This window comes from Eubalaena glacialis, chromosome 16 (genome assembly GCF_028564815.1).
Source record: "Eubalaena glacialis isolate mEubGla1 chromosome 16, mEubGla1.1.hap2.+ XY, whole genome shotgun sequence".
Classification (NCBI taxonomy): domain Eukaryota; kingdom Metazoa; phylum Chordata; class Mammalia; order Artiodactyla; family Balaenidae; genus Eubalaena; species Eubalaena glacialis.
Genome location: NC_083731.1, coordinates 71,230,054 through 71,252,388, shown reverse-complemented (window position 1 = coordinate 71,252,388; position 22,335 = coordinate 71,230,054). Strand labels below are relative to the sequence as shown.

Below are 22,335 nucleotides of genomic sequence, written 5' to 3'. Positions count from 1 at the left end.
ACATTACATCCAGTTTCTTAAGTTAAAAACTTAGGAGGTATTTTTAATTTTTCCCTTTTCCCAATCTTCAAACCCAATGCAAAAGAAAGTTCTATTAAATCTTCCTCTAAAATACACCCCAGATCTTTCCATTTCTTTGTATCTCTACTGACATATCTTAGACCAAGTCGTTTACATCTCTCACTTGAACTACTGAAATTTTCTCCAAACTTGTCTTTCTACTTTCTTCCTTGCCCTGTTCCTTTCCCTCCTCCAAATCCACCTGTACTTCAAATAGCAGCCAGAAACTGACTTTAAAAATACCAATTATAGCAAGCTGCACCCCTGCTTAAAACCTTAATGCTTTCCCACTGCCCTTCTAAAAACCGAAACTCCTCCCTACGACCTATGAGAACCTACAAGGTCTAGCTCCAGTTTGCCTCTCCAGCCCCATCTTGTACCATTCTCCTCTTGTTTGCTTCGGGGTTTCTTTCTGTTCCTCAGACCAGCTAAGTTTGACCACCCAGGGCCACTGCACTTAATACTGTTTGCTGTGCCTGGAATGCACATCATGCAGATTTTGCCTGGCCAGCACCCACTTGTTCTTGAAGTCTCAGGTCAAATAGCACTTCATCAGAGAAAGCTTCCCTAAACATTCTATCACTCTCTTAGCTTCTCTTTCACATCATTCTGTTTCTTTCTATTACAGAACTTATTATATTCTAAAATCACCTTATGTATTAGTTTACTTGTTCACTGTTTATTTCCTTCCTCCAGAGCGTGAGCTCTATGAGGGGAAGGACCTAGTCCATCTTATTCGCCTTTGTATTCCCAGTGCCTAGAACACTTCCTGGCACCTAACAGACAACTGCTTATTGAATTAAAGAAAAAGATAAGGCTTGATTTATTTATATTTATGTATTACCTAGCAAACAAATTTATACATGAAGGCAGACGCTCCATATGCTAGAAATACTTTGGTACAAATTATCATGGAAATGACATCTCTGGAAAACAGTCCCCGCACTAATCACAGAACTCTGTAATGTCAATTCCTATACAGAACTGAACAGGAACATAACATTAGGCACATTTCTATGAAAGGCAATGTAGCTAGACTGCTTAAGAGCATGGGCTTTGGGGTCAGATTGCTTGAGTTTGATTTCTAATTCCTTCTTCATAGATAACGGAGGCTGATAGCCGCGTCTATTATCTTACAGGGCTGTTAGGTCACTGTCCAGCACATAGTGAACCCTTAATAAATGTTAGTTATCGCCTTCTTCTTCCCTCACACCATCATGCACTAATCAACCGTTTTAGTCTCTGATCCCACACTACTCCCTTTGCCCATCCTATGCTTCACTCCAGATGCACTGAGCTGTACTCCCTGAAAAATGTTTCCTGCTTTCCTGGCTGCTATACTTTGGGGTTCATGCTATTTCTGTCTCTTCCCTCCTCTCCAGTTTCCATGTTGAAATCCTGCTCTACCTTTGAGGACTATCTAAATTGCCATCTCTGCATGAAAGCTGTCCTCATTACACCAAACCTGAGTGATTTCAGTAGCACTCTGTATCACTGTATATGAACTTTATTTGGGTCATGTATCTTATATTACTGATCCCTGAAAGCAGGAAAAATGTCTTATTCAAAATTCTATTCCCTACAGCTTTTGTATAACATCTTGCATTACACTATGCTCAGAATCTATTTGCAAGTTGAATGGATTGACACAACAGATATTCTACTTACATATCTGCTGCAGTGTGATTATTCTGGAGAGGAAGGCTGAGAGAACAAGCAGGTTCAAGGTGATCAGCTGGTCCTTCTTGGTCCTTTGCTTGTTTAATAAGATCAAATAAAGGTGAATCCTATATGAAACAAGATGACATTAGAACAACATTGGTAAGTATGATTCTCCAATGTATATATCAAAATCATATGGTTTGACATGGTGAGCATTATGAATTTAGTCATAATTGACAATAGCAATTTTGAAGTCAGAATAAGATTCTTTTCTCCACCTTGAAAATAATGACTGCCAATTTTTGTATTACACGTAAAATAAAGAACTAGGAATATGTATAACTTCAAATGCTTGTATTAGAAAAGAAATTAAAAGTTAGGGAAAGAGACACAGAAGAGACCCAAAGAAAGTAGAAGGAAGAAAATAATAAAGACATGAACAGGATTTAATGAAACTGAAAACAAAGATAAAATACATGGTTTGATCAACTAAGGTAATAATTGGTTCTTTGAAATAATTAATAAAATTAAACAAAACTCCAGTCAGATTGAGAAAAAGAGAAGAGACAGATAAACAGTATTAGGAACAAAACTGGGGCCACCATTACGAAGATTAGAAAGATAATAGGGGACTGTTGTGAAAAATTTTATGTCAATTCATAGGAAAACTTAGACCAAATGGAAAATTCCTCAAAAATATAAATTAACCAAACTCAATAAGAAATAAATAAACCTCAACAGTCCTATAAACTATTAAAGAATTTGGATCAGTAATTAAAAGTCTCCCCACAAAGAAAACATCAAGCACTGCTGGTTTTACCAGTGAATTCCACCAAACATTCAAGGAATAGATAATTCCACTTTTGCTCCAACTCTTCAGAGAATGGAAGAAGTAAAAACATTCTCTATCTCATTTTATGAGGCTAGTACAACACTGATACTAAAAACTGTCAAGGACATTACAAAAAGGTAAATTATAGCCCATCCTTGCTGATGAACAGAGATATAAAAATTCTGAACAAGAAATATTAGCAACCCACAACAGCAGTGTTAAAAAGAATATATCATTTACCAAGTTGAGTTTATCCAGGTTGCAAAATTAGTTCAACGTTAGAAAATCTATAATGCAATTCACCTCACTAATAAATCTAAGGTGAAAAATCTTGTCAAAATCGATGCAGAAAAAGTTCTCATTAAAAACCCATTTGTCATTAAAAAAAAAAAGAAAGAAAACTCTTAGTAAACCAGGAACAGAATGGTACTCCAAATTTTATAAATGACATCTACAAATAAACAGAAAAACCACAGCAAACATTATATGTAGTGGTGAAACGTTAAGAGCATTCCCCTTAAAAAATCGGAGATAAGAGAAGGTTGTCCCATTGTCCTGCTTTCTATTCAGCATTATACTTGAGGTTCCAGTCTGCTCAATAAGTCAAAGAAAAAAGACTGGAAAGGAAGAAAGAACAAAAATACCATTATTCACAAATGATTTATCTGCTGATAAAGAAAATTCAAAAGGATCTACAGTGAAATTATTAGAATAAGAAAGATTAGCAAGGTTTCTGTACTGTTATGAAATCAATGTGAAAAATAATTATATTTCTATATACCAAGCAAAAAGTTTAAAAGCATAATTTTTAAAATATCATTTACAAAAAAGTAAGACCAGCAGTAAGAACCATTAAAAACCTTGATTCAAAAATTGTAACTTTCTGGAGGTGAAAGCTTGCTAGTCCATAAAAATGGGGGCCATATATATTCTACTCTTTTAGTACTTGAACTAAAGGGCAAGAAAACAGACAGATGGCCAAGATGCTAGGTTTATTTCAAAAGGAAAAGCGGTGTATCCATAAATAAAAATACAAAACACTGTAGAATATAAGTAGATTTTGTAAAAATATGAAGAGTCTATTCAATAAAAAGTGAAAAATAAGCTAGCAATTTGAAAAAAAATTATTACACTTTCATAACATATAGAAAATCAATTACTTATGTTAAAAAACAAAATTGAAAAAGTATTAGAAATATACGAGAATATCTTTATAACTTTTAAAAAAATCTTTTTTCACCTTTATTGAAGTATAATTGACAAAAATCATATATATTTAAGGTGCACAACGTGATGGCTTCATACATTGTGAAATGATCACCACAATCAAACTAATTAGCATTCACTACCTCACATAGTTACCTTTTTATTTTCTTTTCATCCCTTCACCCCTTTCTTTATAACTTCTTCTTTTATTTATTTTTAAATTTTTTCATGTTATTTATTTTTTTATACAGCAGGTTCTTATTAGTCACCAATTTTATACACATCAGTGTATACATGTCAATCCCAATCACCCATTTCAGCACACCACCATCCCCACCGCCCCCCTGCGGCTTTCCCCCCTTGGTGTCCATACGTTTGTTCTCTACATCTGTGTCTCAACTTCTGCCCTGCAAACCAGTTCATCTGTACCATTTTTCTAGGTTCCACATACATGCGTTAAAAAATGATATTTGTTTTTTCTCTTTCTGACTTACTTCACTCTGTATAACAGTCTCTAGATCCATCCACGTCTCAACAAATGACTCAATTTCGTTCCTTTTTATGGCTGAGTAATATTCCATTGTATATATGTACCACAACTTCTTTATCCATTCATCAGTCGATGGGCATTTAGGTTGCTTCCATGACCTGGCTATTGTAAATAGTGCTGCAGTGAACACTGGGGTGCATGTGTCTTTTTGAATTATGGTTTTCTCTGGGTATATGCCCAGTAGTGGGATTGCTAGATCATATGGTAATTCTATTTTTAGTTTTTTAAGGAACCTCCATATTGTTCTCCATAGTGGCTGTATCAATTTACATTCCCACCAACAGTGCAAGAGGATTCCCTTTTCTCCACACCCTCTCCAGCATTTGTTGTTTGTAGATTTTCTGATGATGCCCATTCTAACTAGTGTGAGGTGATACCTCATTGTAGTTTTGATTTGCATTTCTCTAATAATTAGTGATGTTGAGCAGCTTTTCATGTGCTTCTTGGTCATCTGTATGTTTTCTTTGGAGAAATGTCTATTTAGGTCTTCTGCCCATTTTAGGATTGGGTTGTTTGTTTCTTTAATATTGAGCTGCATGAGCTGTCTATATATTTTGGAGATTAATCTTTTGTCCGTTGATTCATTTGCAAATATTTTCTCCCATTCTGAGGGCTGTCTTTTCGTCTTGTTTATGGTTTCCTTTGCTGGCAAAAGCTCTGAAGTTTCATTAGGTCCCATTTGCTTATTTTTGTTTTTATTTCCATTACTCTAGGAGGTGGATCAAAAAAGATCTTGCTGTGATTTATGTCAAAGAGTGTTCTTCCTATGTTTTCCTCTGAGAGTTTTATAGTGTCCGGTCTTACATTTAGGTCTCGAATCCATTTTGAGTCTATTTTTGTGTATGGTGTTAGGGAGTGTTCTAATTTCATTCTTTTACATGTAGCTGTCCAGTTTTACCAGCACCACTTATTGAAGAGACTGTCTTTTCTCCATTGTATATCCTTGTCTCCTTTGTCATAGATTAGTTGACCATAGGTGCATGGGTTTATCCCTGGGCTTTCTATCTTGTTCCATTGATCTATGTTTCTGTTTTTGTGCCAGTACCATATTGCCTTGATTACTGTAGCTTTGTAGTATAGTCTGAAGTCAGGGAATCTGGTTCCTCCAGCTCCGTTGTTTTCCCTCAAGACTGCTTTGGCTATTCGGGGTCTTTTGTGTCTCCATACAAATTTTAAGATGACTTGTTCTAGTTCCGTAAAAAATGCCATTGGTAATTTGATAGGGATTGCACTGAATCTGTAGAGTGCTTTGGGTAGTATAGTCATTTTCACAATATTGATTCTTCCAATCCAAGAACATGGTGTATCTCTCCATCTGTTGGTATCATCTTTAATTTCTTTCATCAGTGTCTTATAGTTTTCTGCATACAGGTCTTTTGTCTCCCTAGATAGGTTTATTCCTAGGTACTTTATTCTTTTTGTTGCAGTGGTAAATGGGAGTGTTTCCTTAATTTGTCTTTCAGATTTTTCATCATTAGTGTATAGGAATGCAAGAGATTTCTGTGCATTAATTTTGTATCCTGCAACTTTACCAAATTCATTGATTAGCTCTAGTAGTTTTCTGGTGGCATCTTTAGGATTCTCTATGTATAGTATCATGTCATCTGCAAACAGTGACAGTTTTACTTCTTCTTTTCCAATTTGTATTCCTTTTATTTCTTTTTCTTCTCTGATTGCCGTGGCTAGGAATTCCAAAGCTATGTTGAATAACAGTGGTGAGAGCGGACATCCTTGTCTTGTTCCTGATCTTAGAGGAAATGCTTTCAGTTTTTCACCATTGAGAATGATGTTTGCTGTGGGTTTGTCATATATGGCCTTTATTATGTTGAGGTAGGTTCCCTCTATGCCCACTTTCTGGAGAGTTTTTGTCATACATGGGTGTTGAATTCTGTCAAAAGCTTTTTCTGCATCTATTGAGATGATCATATGGTTTTTATTTTTCAATTTGTTAATATGGTGTATCACATTGATTGATTTGCGTATATTGAAGAATCCTTGCATCCCTGGGATAAATCCCACTTGATCGTGGTGTATGATCCTTTTAATGTGTTGTTGGATTCTGTTTGCTAGTATTTTGTTGAGGATTTTTGCATCTATATTCATCAGTGATATTGGTCTGTAATTTTCTTTTTTTGTAGTATCTTTGTCTGGTTTTGGTATCAGGGTGATGGTGGCCTCATAGCATGAGTTTGGGAGTGTTCCTTCCTCTGCAATTTTCTGGAAGAGTTTGAGAAGGATGGGTGTTAGCTCTTCTCTAAACGTTTGATAGAATTCACCTGTGAAGCCATCTGGTCCTGGACTTTTGTTTGTTGGAAGATTTTTAATCACAGTTTCAATTTCATTACTTGTGATTGGTCTGCTCATATTTTCTATTTCTTCCTGGTTCAGTCTTGGAAGGTTATACCTTTGTAAGAATTTGTCCATTTCTTCCAGGTTGTCCATTTTATTGGCATAGAGTTGCTTGTAGTAGTCTCTAAGGATGCTTTGTATTTCTGCAGTGTCTGTTGTAACTTCTCCTTTTTCATTTCTAATTTTATTGATTTGAGTCCTCTCCCTCTTTTTCTTGATGAGTCTGGCTAATGGCTTATCAATTTTGTTTATCTTCTCAAAGAACCAGCTTTTAGTTTTATTGATCTTTGCTATTGTTTTCTTTGTTTTTATTTCATTTATTTCTGCTCTGATCTTTATGATTTCTTTCCTTCTGCTAAATTTGGGTTGTGTTTGTGCTTCTTTCTCTACTTCCTTTAGGTATAAGGTTAGATTGTTTATTTGAGATTTTTCTTGTTTCTTGAGGTAGGCTTGTATAGCTATAAACTTCCCTCTTAGAACTGCTTTTGCTGCATCCCATAGGTTTTGGATTGTCGTGTTTTCATTGACATTTGTCTCTAGGTATTTTTTGATTTCCTCTTTGATTTCTTCAGTGATCTCTTGGTTATTTAGTAACGTGTTGTTTAGCCTCCCTGTGTTTGTGTTTTTTACGTTTTTTTTCCCTGTAATTCATTTCTAATCTCATAGCGTTGTGGTCAGAAAAGATGCTTGATATGATTTCAATTTTCTTAAATTTACTGAGGCTTGATTTGTGACCCAAGATGTGATCTATGCTGGAGAATGTTCCGTGCGCACTTGAGAAGAACGTGTAATCTGCTGTTTTTGGATGGAATGTCCTATAAATATCAATTAAATCTATCTGGTCTACTGTGTCATTTAACGCTTCTGTTTCCTTATTTATATTCATTTTGGATGATCTGTCCATTGGTGTAAGTGAGGTGTTAAAGTCCCCCACTATTATTGTGTTACTGTCGATTTCCTCTTTCATAGCTGTTAGCAGTTGCCTTATGTATTGAGGTGCTCCTATGTTGGGTGCATATATATTTATAATTGTTATATCTTCTTCTTGGATTGATTCCTTGATCATTATGTAGTGTCCTTCCTTGTCTCTTGTAACATTCTTTATTTTAAAGTCTATTTTATCTGATATGAGTATAGCTACTCCAGCTTTCTTTTGATTTCCATTTGCATGGAATATCTTTTTCCATCCCCTCACTTTCAGTCTGTATGTGTCCCTAGGTCTGAAGTGGGTCTCTTGTAGACAGCATATAGATGGGTCTTGTTTTTGTATCCATTCAGCAAGCCTGTGTCTTTTGGTTGGAGCATTTAATCCATTCACGTTTAAGGTAATTATCGATGTGTATGTTCCTATGACCATTTTCTTAATTGTTTTGGGTTTGTTTTTGTAGGTCCTTTTCTTCTCTTGTGTTTCCCACTTAGAGAAGTTCCTTTAGCATTTGTTGTAGAGCTGGTTTGGTGGTGCTGAATTCTCTTAGCTTTTGCTTGTCTGTAAAGCTTTTGATTTCTCCATCGAATCTGAATGAAATCCTTGCCGGGTAGAGTAATCTTGGTTGTAGGTTCTTCCCTTTCATCACTTTAAGTATATCATGCCACTCCCTTCTGGCTTGTAGAGCTCCTGCTGAGAAATCAGCTGTTAACCTTATGGGAGTTCCCTGGTATGTTATTTGTTGTTTTTCCCTTGCTGCTTTCAATAATTTTTCTTTGTCTTTAATTTTTGCCAATTTGATTACTATGTGTCTCGGCGTGTTTCTCCTTGGGTTTATCCTGTATGGGACTCGCTGCGCTTCCTGGACTTGGGTGGCTATTTCCTTTCCCATGTTAGGGAAGTTTTTGACTATAATCTCTTCAAATATATCCTCTGGTCCTTTCTCTCTGTCTTCTCCTTCTGGGACCCCTATAATGCGAACGTTGTTGCGTTTAGTGTTGTCCCAGAGGTCTCTTAGGCTGTCTTCATTTCTTTTCATTCTTTTTTCTTTATTCTGTTCCGCAGCAGTGAATTCCACCATTCTGTCTTCTAGGTCACTTATCCGTTCTTATGCCTCAGTTATTCTGCTATTGATTCCTTCTAGTGTAGTTTTCATTTCAGTTATTGTATTTTTTAATCTCTGTTTGTTTGTTCTTTAATTCTTCTAGATCTTTGTTAAACATTTCTTGCATCCTCTCGATCTTTGCCTCCATTCTTATTCCGAGGTCCTGGATCATCTTCACTATCATTATTCTGAATTCTTTTTCTGGAAGGTTGCCTATCTCTGCTTCATTTAGTTGTTTTTCTGGGGTTTTATCTTGTTCCTTCATCTGGTATAATGCCCTCTACCTTTTCATCTTGTCTATCTTTCTGTGAATGTGGTTTTTGTTCCACAGGCTTCAGGATTGTAGTTCTTCTTGCTTCTGCTGTCTGCCCTCTGGTGGATGAGGCTATCTAAGAGGCTTGTGTAAGTTTCTATAACTTCTTGAAAGGAAAGGACTTTTTAGGTTTGACCATAACCCAGCAGTCATAAAGGAAAAGATGAAGCAATCTGACTATACAGAACCTGAAAACTTATGTATAACTAAAACCACAATAAACTAAGTTAAAGTCTTTAAAAAATAAACAATACTGATTTATTCTACAACCACCATAATGTAGTAATTCCTATTGTCAAGGCATTCTTTCCTGTATTCATTAGGGGCACTCTGAAGTGCAATCTAAGTAATGGCTTTCATCTGCGTAAAATAATGCTAACAATTAACACCAGCTAATGCATGTATGTCATACTCAATGTTTTACATTTTCTAGTCATTGACAAACTGAATATCTTTACATATGGGATAAATGGAACAAATTCACATATATTCAGCAGGAGTGGCCTAATCCCACTCTTTTCTCAAACAAAGACATTTCAGGAGATCTTGAGACTCACAAAGATATGCAAGTAAACCTGAGCCTTTAATAGGATTTAGGTATGCTACTAATCAGGTATTTTACTTTCTCTTCAGATATGGTTTAACCCATAGATGGTTTACCTGGTTGTGCTTTAAATTAGCACAATAGGATTATACCAAAGTGAATTCCTCTTCCAAGGATGAAGGTGGCATTTTGTTCACCAACAGTCTTCATGTTCCACTCAAGTATCACTTTTATTACTCCATCTCCCCCAACCCAATTGGTCACAGAGATATATAGATACAGGTTTATGATAATGACTATGCCATGATAATAATAATGAGAAGAAGTATGGTGCAGTGGATAGAAACACAGACTCTGGAGCCACACCACAAGGGTTCAAGTCCTGACCACTTACTGGCCGCATGACCCTGGAGAAAGTTGCTTAACCTTGTTATGATTCACTTTTCTCAACTGTAAAGTGGAGAAGCTAATGACAATAATGCCTAGTTATCCATGCATCCATCCACCCATTATTCGTCATATGTCTATTCTGTAACAGGAGCTTTACTAGGAAGTAGGGACATAAAGGTAAACAACCCTCCAGTTGCCAGCTACTGATAGGGTCACTTCAGAAGCATCTGTCCTCTTCCACCTTATTCAACATGTTCATTTGAAATGAACTGTAATCGTCCTCTACCACCAAAAAATTCCCACTCCTCAGTTTTTCCCATATCATTAACACTTCTTATATACAGTTGCCCAAAGCAAAAAAGAATCATGTTTATTATTCTTTGTCTCACTCTCCACTGTCCAATCCATGCAAGTCATATTGGCTCCAACTTCAAAATATACCCCAAGTCTAACTTCTTCTCCAGACGGGACTTTTAGAGAGTTCTTAAAATAAAAGCCCAGTGCCCGCGACTTCCCTAGTGACACAGTGGTTAAGAATCCTCCTGCCCATGCAGGGGACACGGGTTCCATCCCTGGTCTGGGAAGATCCCACATGCCGTGGAGCAACTAAGCCTGTGAGCCACAACAACTGAAGCCCACACGCCTAGAGCCCGTGCTCCACAACAAGAGAAGCCACCGCAATGAGAAGCATGCGCACTGCAACGAAGAGTAGCCCCTGTTCACCACAACTAGAGAAAGCCCGTGTGCAGCAACAAAGACCCAATGCAGCAAAAAAAAACAAAAACAAAAAACAAAAACAAAACCCAGTGCCAAGCATATAGTGGACACTCAATAAATATTTCTAGAATGTTATATGACATAACCATACCATAGGTTTAATTAAACACAGCAAAGCACAAAGAAGAAAGTGGATGATAAGATTTGATTTCTAACTGACACTAAATATCAACTGTGGCATCTGGCCTCCAAGATAACCCCTATAATTCCTGCCACTGGGTATTTACACCCTTATACACTGTCCTAGGGTTAGTCTGTGTGGTCAATGGCATATAGCAGAAGTGACAGCATGTCAGTTCTGAGATTAGCTTATAGAAAACCTGCAGTTTCCGTCTTAGGCGTGTGCTCCCGTGCTCTCTCTCTCTCTCTCTCTCTCTCTTTCTCTCAGATCTCTTCTTGCTCTAGGCGAAAGCAGCTGCCTTGGAGTAAGTAACCCTATGGAGAGGTCTATGTGGCAAACAAATGAAGCCTCTGGCCAACGACCAGTGAAGGAATGAGGGCTGCCAACAACCGTGTGAGTGAACTTGGTAGCAGATTCTCGAATTCCAGGAAGGATTTAAGCTGACTGCAGCCTTTGTTGACAACTTGAGGAACTTTCCTGAGAGAACTGGAGCCAAAACCACATAGCTAAACCACTCCCAGATTCCCAACCTTCAGAAATTATGTGCGAAGTAAAACATTAGTTGTTTTACTAAACTGTTAAGGTTTGGGGTAATTTCTTACACAGCAATAGATAACTAATACAGAATCTGATTTTTTTTTTTAATCTAAAGAAAGTATTTAATGGAATATTTGACTTCTGAAAATTTATGCATTTATATCTATAGCACTGTTCGCATTCAGGACTCAGACAGAAGTTTACTCTTGGTCTCAGGCAAGCTGTCTTATGTCATTACTTATCTACTTAAATTAACTCTCAGCATAATCACTCTCTGGACATTCCACTCTATTTTGCCACTTAATCATGTGAAGGAAACCAGACTCTCTCTGTCAGCAAGTAATATGGATAGAAAAAGTTATAAGTCTACTCTACATGATCTTTCATATTAACATACATCTAAAGCAAATGTGAACTTCTCCAGAGAGTAAAGGACTTACAGGCTATCAGGTCAAGGTGTTCCTAAAAGAGATTCTGATTATCCAAGTACGTAAGAGTTCTCCAGTGCTAGTAGAAAAATTAACAATAGGGCAAGTGGAAGACAGGAATTGCTATTGTTTTCTGGGTATTTTAAGAAATATTATTGGCCTTACATTACAGGAAATGTTTTTGTACTATCCTAAGCCAAATCATTATAAGACCATTCTACCTTGCAAAAGGAAACTAGAATACAAAACATAAAATTTTGGGCAGGCCTTGACTTTTCTGACAGTTCTTTCCCATTCAACTTCACTACTTCTTTAATATTGATATTTCTCAGGATCCTTTTGCCAATATATATGCTGGCTGAGCCACTATCATGGCTTTAGTTACATCTCTACTTATTCCTAAATCTACATTTCTGACTAAAACTATTCTTTCAAATTCCAGATCCAGTATTTCCAACTAGATACCTTGGATCTCTACACGTATATGTGGCAAACATCTCAAATATTAACAAGTTCAAACATTAACATGAACTTATTATCCTTATCACCAATCAGCTATGACTCCTTCAATATCCTCTTTGGTTAACTGTTATCAATCACCTAACCACCCACAGTACAAATCTTAGAATTACCCTCAGTTCCATCCAGGCATCTAACCTTTTGATTCATGCTTTTACTTTTAACATATTTATGCCTTTATATTTAAAACTGGTTTCTTGTAGATAGCATAGAGTTGGGTCTTCCTTTTTTATCCACTCAGACAATCTCTGCCTTTTAATTGGGGTTTAGGCTATTTACCTTTAATGTAGTTATTGACATGGTTACTTTAAATCCTACATCTATTTGTTCCATCTGTTCTTTATTCCCTTTTGATGAAGGTGCAAAAGCAAATCAATGGAAAAAGAATGAACCTTGACCTAAATCTCAAACCTTGCACAAAAATAAATTGGAAATGGATCATGGACTTAAATATTAAATGTGAAGCTATAAAACTTTTAAAACATAGGGGAAAATCTTGGGGATCTAGAGTCCTTAGACTTGACACCAAAAGCATGATCCATAAAATAAAAAACTGATAAACAGGAGTTCATCAAAATTTAAAACTTTTGCCATGAGAAAGACATGTGAAAAGGATGAAAAAAGAAGCCAGAGACTAGGAGAAATTATTTACAAGCCACATACCCAACAAAAGACTAGTATCTAGAATATATAAAGAACTCTCAAAACTCAATGGTAAAAAACCCACAAACAATCCAATTAGAAAATGGGCAAAGACATGAAGAGACATTTCACCAGAGAGGAAATACAGATCACAAGTAAACAGAAGAAGATATTCAATACCATTAGCCATCATCCTGATGGGCAATGTAAATTATAACCTCAATGAACTATCCTCACATGATGAGAATGGCTAAAAGAAAAAATAGTGGCAATCCCAAACAATGGCAAGGATGCAGAGAAACTGGATCACCCATATATTGCTGATGGGAATTCAAAATGGTACAACCACTCTGGAAAATATCTGGCAGTCTCACAAAATAAAACACAATAACCACATGACTCTGCAATTGCACTCTTTGGGCACTTATCCCAGAATAATGAAAACTCATGCTTATATAAAACCTGTACACAAATGTTTATGGCAGCTTTACTTGTGATAGTCAAAAATATTCTTCAATATGTGTATGGTTAAAGAAACTGTAGTACATTCGTACTATGAAATATTAGTCAGCAATAAAAAGGTATGAACTATTGCTACATGCAGTATCTTAAATGAATCTCCAGAGAATTTGGCTGAGTGAGAAGAAAGATAATCCTATTTGATTTCATTTATATAATATTTTGAAATAACAAAATTTTAGAAATAAAGGGCAGAATAATAGTGGCCAGGGGTTAGGACACACATAGTGGGGCTGGAGAGATGTGAGTGTATTTCCTTCTATGATGCAACTGTTCAGTATCTTGTCTATGATGGTGGTTATGTGAATCTGCACACTGTCCCCAGGTCAGGCTGCAGGTGTCTCTTAGTTGAGGGAATTATGCTAAGTAAAATAAGTTAGACAAAGATAAATAGAGTTGGCCTTCCATACTGTGGGAGGTGGAACCTATGGATATAAACGGTTGATTGGGCTATGCCATTTTATATAAGGGACTTGAGCATCCACGGATTTTAGTATCTGCAGGGATCCTGGAGCCAATCCCCTGCAGACACCAAGGGACAACCTCACTTATATGTGGGTTAAAAAAAAAGAAAAAGAGCTTGTAGACACAGAGAATAGATTGAGGGTTGCCAGAGGCAGGGGGCGGAGGATGGGCAAAAAGGGTGAAGGGGGTCAAAAAGTACAAACTTCTAGTTATAAAATAAATAAGTCATGGATGTAAGATACAGCACGGTGATTACAGTTAATAACACTAGTGCATATCTGAAAGTTGCTAAAAGATTAAAAATGTTCTCATCACAAGAAAAAAAATTATAATTATGTATGGTGATGAATGTTAATCAGATTTATTGTGGTGACCATTTCACAATATATACAAATACTGAATCATTATGTTGTACACCCAAAACTAATATAATGTTATATGTCAATTGTATCTCAATTTAAAAAGTTTTTTAGTCTGGAAAATTATAAACAGCTGATTTATTACAGTAGTAGAGTTATATTATCTTTTTACTGCTAATTTTATTCTATTTCTCTTATTATTGCTCTTTAAGGGCCTTAATAATATCTCTCCTACAATATAAATAAAAAATTTATTCCTAAAAAAAAATTTTAAAAACAAAGCTCATGGAATGATGTCACATGTGCTTAGAAAGTAATGGAGTTGAGTCAGAGAAAACTGGTCATGGTTCCAGGTACGAGTAGGGCTGGATAATGGTCATATGTCAGAAAATGAGAGTAAGGCCAAGAGTTGGCTCTGTGAAGGACAGACATGGTGACAACAATCTGAAGGTAGATCCAAACTTAGGATACCATGTTATCAAGGAAAAAAGACAAGTGGGATAGAACTACCTTTAAGGTCCTAGATGTCCATTCAACCAGATGTAGGATAGATAATTAACAGAAGTAAAGAAAGCTGACCTAGTTGTGTCTACTTCAAAATAAAACCAAAAAAAACCACAACAAACAAAAAAACAAACGTACAACGTAAAAGCTGTGAGTCAAGTTTATTCAGTGTCTTACTGACGACTATAGCCCAGGAGATAACCCCTCAGCTCCGTGAAACTGTTCTGAAGAGGTAAGGGGAGAGGTCAGTATATATGTGATTTTGGCGAAGGTGGTACTTGCAACCAAGCACACATTTTGGTAGAAGGTTGCTGCTAGTCATGAGGAGCACGTATCTTAGTTAATGGTTTCAGTGCTTTTCTAAGTATGGAAAGATGCAAGAATCCAGGTTCATAAAAAATTTCCCCTGAAAATATGTAACTCTCTGAAGGACTGTTCTGCCAGTTTTCCCAGAGCACAGAGTGCCTCATTCTGCCCTGAACTCCTTTCAGGGGGTGCTAAAGGTCAACAACTACAGTGGCTAAGGACTTAATTCTTGTAGAACCTGGTGGCGAGTGACATTTTTTAACTGGCAGTTGTATCAACAAGTTAATATAGGCTGTCAGATGTCACTGCTATTGGGAAACTGAACTCAGCAGAAGAAAACTCAGTCCCTTGAGGTAATAGGGTACTAGCCAAAACATCAAGAGAAAAAGACAAACCTAATAATTGCACAGGGACACAGAAGTCAGGGTGGGATCTGACTTGAAATGCAGCTATTGACCTGGGGCTTCTTTTAATTTAAGATAGTAAGTTTCCTAGAACTATTCAGCTTGAAGAACACTGTCAAGTAGCCAAAACCAAAACAAAACAAAACTCCCTGTTTATGATGTGTCATGCAAAACAAAAATCAGAAACCGACATACGGAATTTTATCAAATTGAAATACTATTTAGAGATTTCCAATTTCCATGAAAATCTTGGGGACATGAACCTGGTGAGTGAAGTGATGGAAGATGAGGCTGGAAATACAGATTGAGGAGAGCCTTTTATAAGACTGTTTAACAGTTAAAGGTTAATTCTCTGAGATACCCACATGATTTATTCCTTCAGTTCTTTCAAGTCTTTCTTCAAGTGTCCCCTTATCAACAGGCCCTTCCTAGAACTCCCTATATAGAATACCTCCTTTTTCCTCCTGAATGTATTTTTCTTCAGAGAACTTATCACCATACGGCCAACTGTATAACTGCTTGTTTACTGATTGCCTGTCTCTCCAAAATAAAATATAAGCTCAGGAATTCTGTTTCATTTGCTGCTATATATCTATCACCTAGAAGAGCACTTGGCACACAGCTGGCACTCAGTAAATATTTGCTCTTGAATAAACAAATAAATATCGGCATACCAAAGATAAAGATAACATAAGCAGGAAAAATAACTTAAATGTGCTTATCCTATTTACCTATCCATTTAACCAGGACAACAAGCCAGCAACTTTTTTTTTTTTTTTTTGGTCAGCCTGAAACAGTCCACTTCTGTTTAGCTAAAAACAAGAACAACAAAAGGCTTGGCTTTAAAGGGGGCCTTTTGTAGAGTCAGTCCTTCCGGGCTTTGTTTGTAACCTTTCTGAGGCAGCGTTGGTAACATCTGGCATTGATAGGAAATCCTCAAAATTTCCAAGAGTGTGAAATCAGTTGATTAAAATGAACACACTGGCAAAACCAATAAAAAGAAGTGATCATGGAAATTTTGTTCTGGGAATGGATTACTAGTGGCTTAGAATCTTACTGATTAATTCTTCCATATGCCTTTGGGTATCAATATCTGTTAAAGAGTCAATTCTTTGAAGTCTGGCTGGGTTAAAAGCAAAACATCTACAAAAATGCTTAAACTCAGATGTGTTTCTGCTTTTAAATGTATTTGCAATAGTGTTCACGGAACTAGATCTTAAAAATCTGTCACTTGTTAAAAAAAAAAAAAAAAAGGAAAAAAAGAAATTTAATCAAATGTATATATTCATTCCTCTTCTAGGAATTTAGAGTGAAACTAGTTATGAGGTATCCTTGAGAGAATTGAGGAGATAGTCACTCAAATCATCTTCTGTGTTTTTGGTTGAGAAAGACATGACTATACTAGTGGGACTATACCGACATTATTACCAGGCACAGCTCTAGTCTTTAAGACTTGAAACTGGAGACTTTTATTCAACTTTAAAGGCTAGCCTTCTCTAGACATCATCTGCTCTGAAGACCTTTTAATTGACTTGGTTGACTCTCATCTCCATGCTGTACAAACATATATTGTTAGCTGTACTGCAATTATTTCTTTGTTTTTCAACCCTAAATGACTGCATGAATATGTCTTAAAAGTGAGACATTTTAACTAAGTACTGTGGGAGTACAGAAAAGGAACTGATGAGATTGAAAGGTCTCCACAGAAAAATGGGATAAGATTTTAAGAGGGGCAGATGAAGGAATGGGGAGCAGGAAGAGACAGGAAAAAAGGAGGAAGGGACAACTCAAGTGCTGACAGTGATAAACATGCTTACTCAAGTTTTAAGTCTTAAACCACATTCCTGCTTCTCCTAATTTCCTTTATCTCTTTGCTTGAACCTGCTACAACCATCATTCCCGTGCACTTTTACTTTGCTATAAACCATTATCCATTACCTTTTAAATCTTTCTTCTACTCCTACCCAATCCTACAAGCTGATTCAACGCTTTGAACTTGGGCAGATGACTCATGCTCCAGTAAAGAGTAACAAAAAGTGTTAAGTGTTTGCAGTAATGACAGAAAGGTAAATCATTTTCAAATGGTATCAGTATAGTAATACTGATATAGATAGATAAATATAGAATTTAATAAATTTTCCTGTTAGGCTAAAAGATCTTTTTATATAAAATAAACACATTCTATCAAGATAAATTATATTTTCTCAAGCTGAGAAAGTTTTGTTTCTAAATCTAAATAGAAAATTTATCATTAACAGGCTTCAGAAAAATCCAAAATGAGAAAACTGTTTTCATAGGTATAAATTTGAGATGGAAAAAGGCCCTGAAGAAACACTTCTCAGCAAGGCAAACATTTGCTGCATTCAAAATGAATAAAATAAATTTAGAATATTTTTCTTACATTTAAAAATTTCACTGTTCCACACTTTCTTTTAAACTTGAACATATTTATTTCACATACTTTCTCATCCAATTTTTTTGCGTATCTCATATTCTCAATGTTATTTTAGGTACAACTCCAATTATAGCCATCAAAACTTTTAATGAGAGAATACTTTAAAGTTTTGAACAATTCCTCTTTGATCGATTTTATAGTAAAAGAACATAGTATCTTGTTTGTGTTTTGGAAAAGAAAGGTCTTTTAGAGAAGAATGCTATAGAAATATAAAGGAAGGGCTTTTTTTTTAATGTTTAATCTTGACAGCATGATAAAATATTAACAAAGTTCTTCTTATACAATGAGACTCCTGGCTTAATCAAAGAATAATTCTTGTACATATACAAACTGGTTTCACAACTAGAAATCCTTAAACATAAAGAATGAAAAGTGACTTCTTGATTTGTTATACCTAAGAGTGAAAAAACCCAACCTAAAAGCTTAAGCATTCAAAGAACTGGAATCAGATATAAAAACAGGAAAGCACCTTTGAACAGTCCAACTCCCTCACTGTACAGCCAAGAAGCTAGAATCCTAGAAAGGCCAAGTGAATGCATATTAAGCTTCTCTGATTCTCTGCTTCTGCTCTTAACACAACACTTTCTTATTTTCCTATTTAAAATAAAAATAGAAGACTTCCCTGGTGGCGCAGTGGTTAAGAATCCGTCTGCCAATGCAGGGGACACGGGTTCAAGCCCTGGTCCAGGAAGATCCCACATGCTACGGAGCAACTAAGCCCGTGCGCCACAACTACTGAAGCCCGTGTGCCTAGAGGCCATGCTCCACAACAAGAGAAGCCACTGCAATGAGAAGCCTGAGCACTGCAACGAAGAGTAACCCCCGCTCGCCGCAACTAGAGAAAGACCACGCGTAGCAACGAAGACCCAACGCAGCCAAATATAAATAAATTAAATTAATAAATTAAAAAGAAAAAGTAAAAAGACAGAATAACCAAAAAAATAAATAAATTAAATAAATAAATACACATTAACATTTAATTGCCTACATATACACATCTTAACTTCATTTATAAAGAATCTGCATTAGCAACTAATAGTTTGAGATTCCTTCTAAGCTATCCATAGAAAAAAACTTTCAAAATATTTCAGATTTCCAGATACTTCAGTGGAATAGCCTACAGGATTTGCTAATCCTTCATTTCTTTAGACTGTGGTTTCTTACCTGTTCTTAGTCATAATCTTGTTTGAGAATCTAATCAAAGCCACAAGACCTGTCCCCAGGAGAATGTATACAACAGGGGTTTCAGCAATTTTAAGGTCATCAGGTGAGATCCTTTGCACTATATTGTCAAATTTGCTTCAGCATAAACCAAACTACCACAAATATTTGGACTATCTTAATCTTCCAACAAATAATACATTTTCCCAGAACCACAATTTGACATTGGGTGCTTTTCCTAAATTGAGGGCCAACAAGAAATGGCACACGTTCTACCATTAGAACACAATCTGCTGTGGTTCATGTGTAAAGATTCACAATATATTTCTGAGATAAAGCAAAGCAAAATTTTTCCCTTGACACCCTGGAACATTTTCTTTCATTAAATGAAAACTACATAATCTACTATATTTTCCTTTTCTGCCTTGTGTCAAATGCAGCAGCTCCCCTTAGCCTAGATTTTTCTGCCCTTCTCACACTGCTCCTCCCACCCTTCTCTTTCCCATGTTGTACTGACTTTTATTCTTTTACTAATGTGTTAATGAATTTGTGTTTTAAGATTTTTATTTATTACTTTTTGCAAACATTTATTACATTCAAAATGAATAATTTTTACGATAAGGGATATGACTAATATTTAGAATAATTTTCCTCACATTTCTCACATTTAAAAACTTTAACTGTTCCACACTGACTTTCTTTTTAAACTTCTTAAATGTAGGTATAATTTCTATAAAATAAAAATCTTAAATATTTAGTTCCATCAGTTTGGACAGTTTTAAAATTATAATCTGCTTTAAATCCTTTTTGGAAGCAAGAAGGGTATAAATCAATAAATAGTTGATTCATTCATGACTTGATCTGTGTCTGTCTGGCAGGGGAAACTGGTGGGACTAGAAGTAAGACAAGACACCATAACAACTATATAGATAAGAGCGACGGGGTTAGTCTAAAAAGATAGCAGAGAGAATAAAAAAGGGACAAGATAAAACTGGTATTACTATCAAGGCTAGAAATAACCAATATGAAAAAGAATAGAAAGGAAGAATGGCTGAGGAGCCCACTTTACACATTATTTGTTTATAACGGGTGTTCAGCAAAGCCTATTTTGTTTTGTTTTGTTTTTTTGGATGCAAAATTGCCCATGTTTTATTTTATTTTTTTAACATCTTTATTGGAGTATAATTGCTTTACAATGGTATGTTAGTTTCTGCTTTATATCCAAGTGAATCAGCCATACGTATACATATATCCCCATATCCCCTCCCTCTTGCGTCTCCTTCCCACCCCTCTAGGTGGTCACAAAGCACCGAGCTGATCTCCCTGTGCTATGCGGCTGCTTCCCACTAGCTAGCTATTTTACATTTGGTAGTATATATATGTCCATGCCACTCTCACTTCGTCCCAGCTTACCCTTCCCACTCCCCGTGTCCTCAAGTCCATTCTCTACGTCTGCATCTTTATTCCTGTCCTGCCCCTAGGTTCTTCAGAACCATTTTTTTTTTTTTTTTAGATTCCATATATATGTGTTAGCATACAGTATATGTGTTTCTCTTTCTGACTTACTTCACTCTGTATGACAAACCAAAGCCTATTTTCAATCAGGTATGAAAAAGTCAGATTTCTTGCCTTCTCAAAGCCACAGTTGTAGCAGAACTTTAGATAAGAACTCAGAAGTTACTCAAATCCTTAAACTTATAATAGTTAACAGTTTTCTTTGCACACAAAATTTTTTACACACAAAAAATAGTTACACAGCTAAAACACAACTATACCATTACTATAGTGATGAATAAAACATGTACTTTACAGGCTAGCTGGTTATTGACCTGGCTTCTTGATGTAATAAAAATCTGCAAAGTGATGAGTTATATAATGAGATTCATTAAATTTCAAATCAGCTGTAGTTATTTCACCCCCTAAAAAAACTCATTCAAGAAACCAACTGATTCCCAGACTTAACTTTTAGAAGTATACAAATCTCACACTAAACTGGCTTGGTCTCTATCAAATACAAAAGCAACTATTAAATATCCTCGAGTCCTTGGATTCATTTAACTCCCTTTTGTAAGTAGTTACTCTACGATTCTCAAATCTTAACCTAAGGAATTTTAAAGGTATCTAATTTCACTTTGGCTCCTTAATTAGAAGTCAAATTAAATGTCTTGAAAAATCTAGCATTCAGGGCTTCCCTGGTGGCGCAGTGGTTGAGAATCTGCCTGCCAATGCAGGGGACACGGGTTCGAGCCCTGGTCTGGGAAGATCCCACATGCCGCGGAGCAACTAGGCCCGTGAGCCACACCTACTGAGCCTGCGCGTCTGGAGCCTGTGCTCCACAACAAGAGAGGCCGCGCACCGCAATGAAGAGTGGCCCCCGCTCGCCGCAACTGGAGAAAGCCCTTGCACAGAAACGAAGACCCAACACAGCCAAAAATAAATAAATAAATAAATAAATAAAATTAAACAAAACAAAACAAAACAAAACAGATAGCCCTTCTGCTATTGCTCTTCCTCAGTAGAAACAACTCTCAATAAAATTCCAGTTTATCAGTATAATTGATGCCTCAGCAAACATGTGAGTATCCACTAAGGGTCAAGCATTGTGTAAAACTGGAAATACAAACATATACTAATATACTGATAATAACAAAAAGTTTAATTCAACAAACAGTGATCTATCTATTTTTAAGCACCAGTAACTCAAACATGAAAAAACTACAAATGAACAGTTAAGTGAGTATTAAGTCAAGTGAATGACATCATCAATATGTGGAAGAATATTCCAATGTAGAATTAGTACGTTTTATGGGACAATGCCATATTCAAAATGAAGGTAAAAGTAAACAAAGTCAGGGCATATAACTGCTTAAATTTCATTATTTAATGATGACTAGAGAAGAGATAATCGATCTGAAAGTTGATTACTGAGAAACTTTAACAGAAATTTTTCTCCAGTGAGAACACAAGCTCATTAACTACTCTCATCATTACTGTTCACTCTAGGTTTCCACCTGTCTTCTTATATGAACACACACTACCTCTTTTCCATACCAACGTGATACAAAGAAATTCAGCCCTTTAAGGTTTTAAGTTTATTGGTTGTAAGTAATACTCATTTTTTTTGTGTCACTTGATTATAGGTAAATTTCCTAGTCAAAACAACAAAAATAGATTATAATTCAGGGGGGATTCATCAACAAAC

At 36.0% G+C, this 22,335-nt stretch overlaps 1 protein-coding gene across 6 annotated transcripts in view; it reads right to left on the bottom strand.

Annotated features, from left to right (window-relative positions):
- RB1 (RB transcriptional corepressor 1) overlaps positions 1 to 22,335 on the bottom strand; it is a 138,451-nt gene that overhangs the window by 19,109 nt on the left and 97,007 nt on the right. For all 6 annotated transcript variants that reach the window (XM_061170714.1, XM_061170716.1, XM_061170717.1 and 3 more), the window contains exon 18: positions 1,729 to 1,847. In XM_061170714.1, coding sequence (XP_061026697.1) covers positions 1,729 to 1,847 — 119 coding nt within the window. The remainder of the gene's footprint in view (positions 1 to 1,728; positions 1,848 to 22,335) is intronic.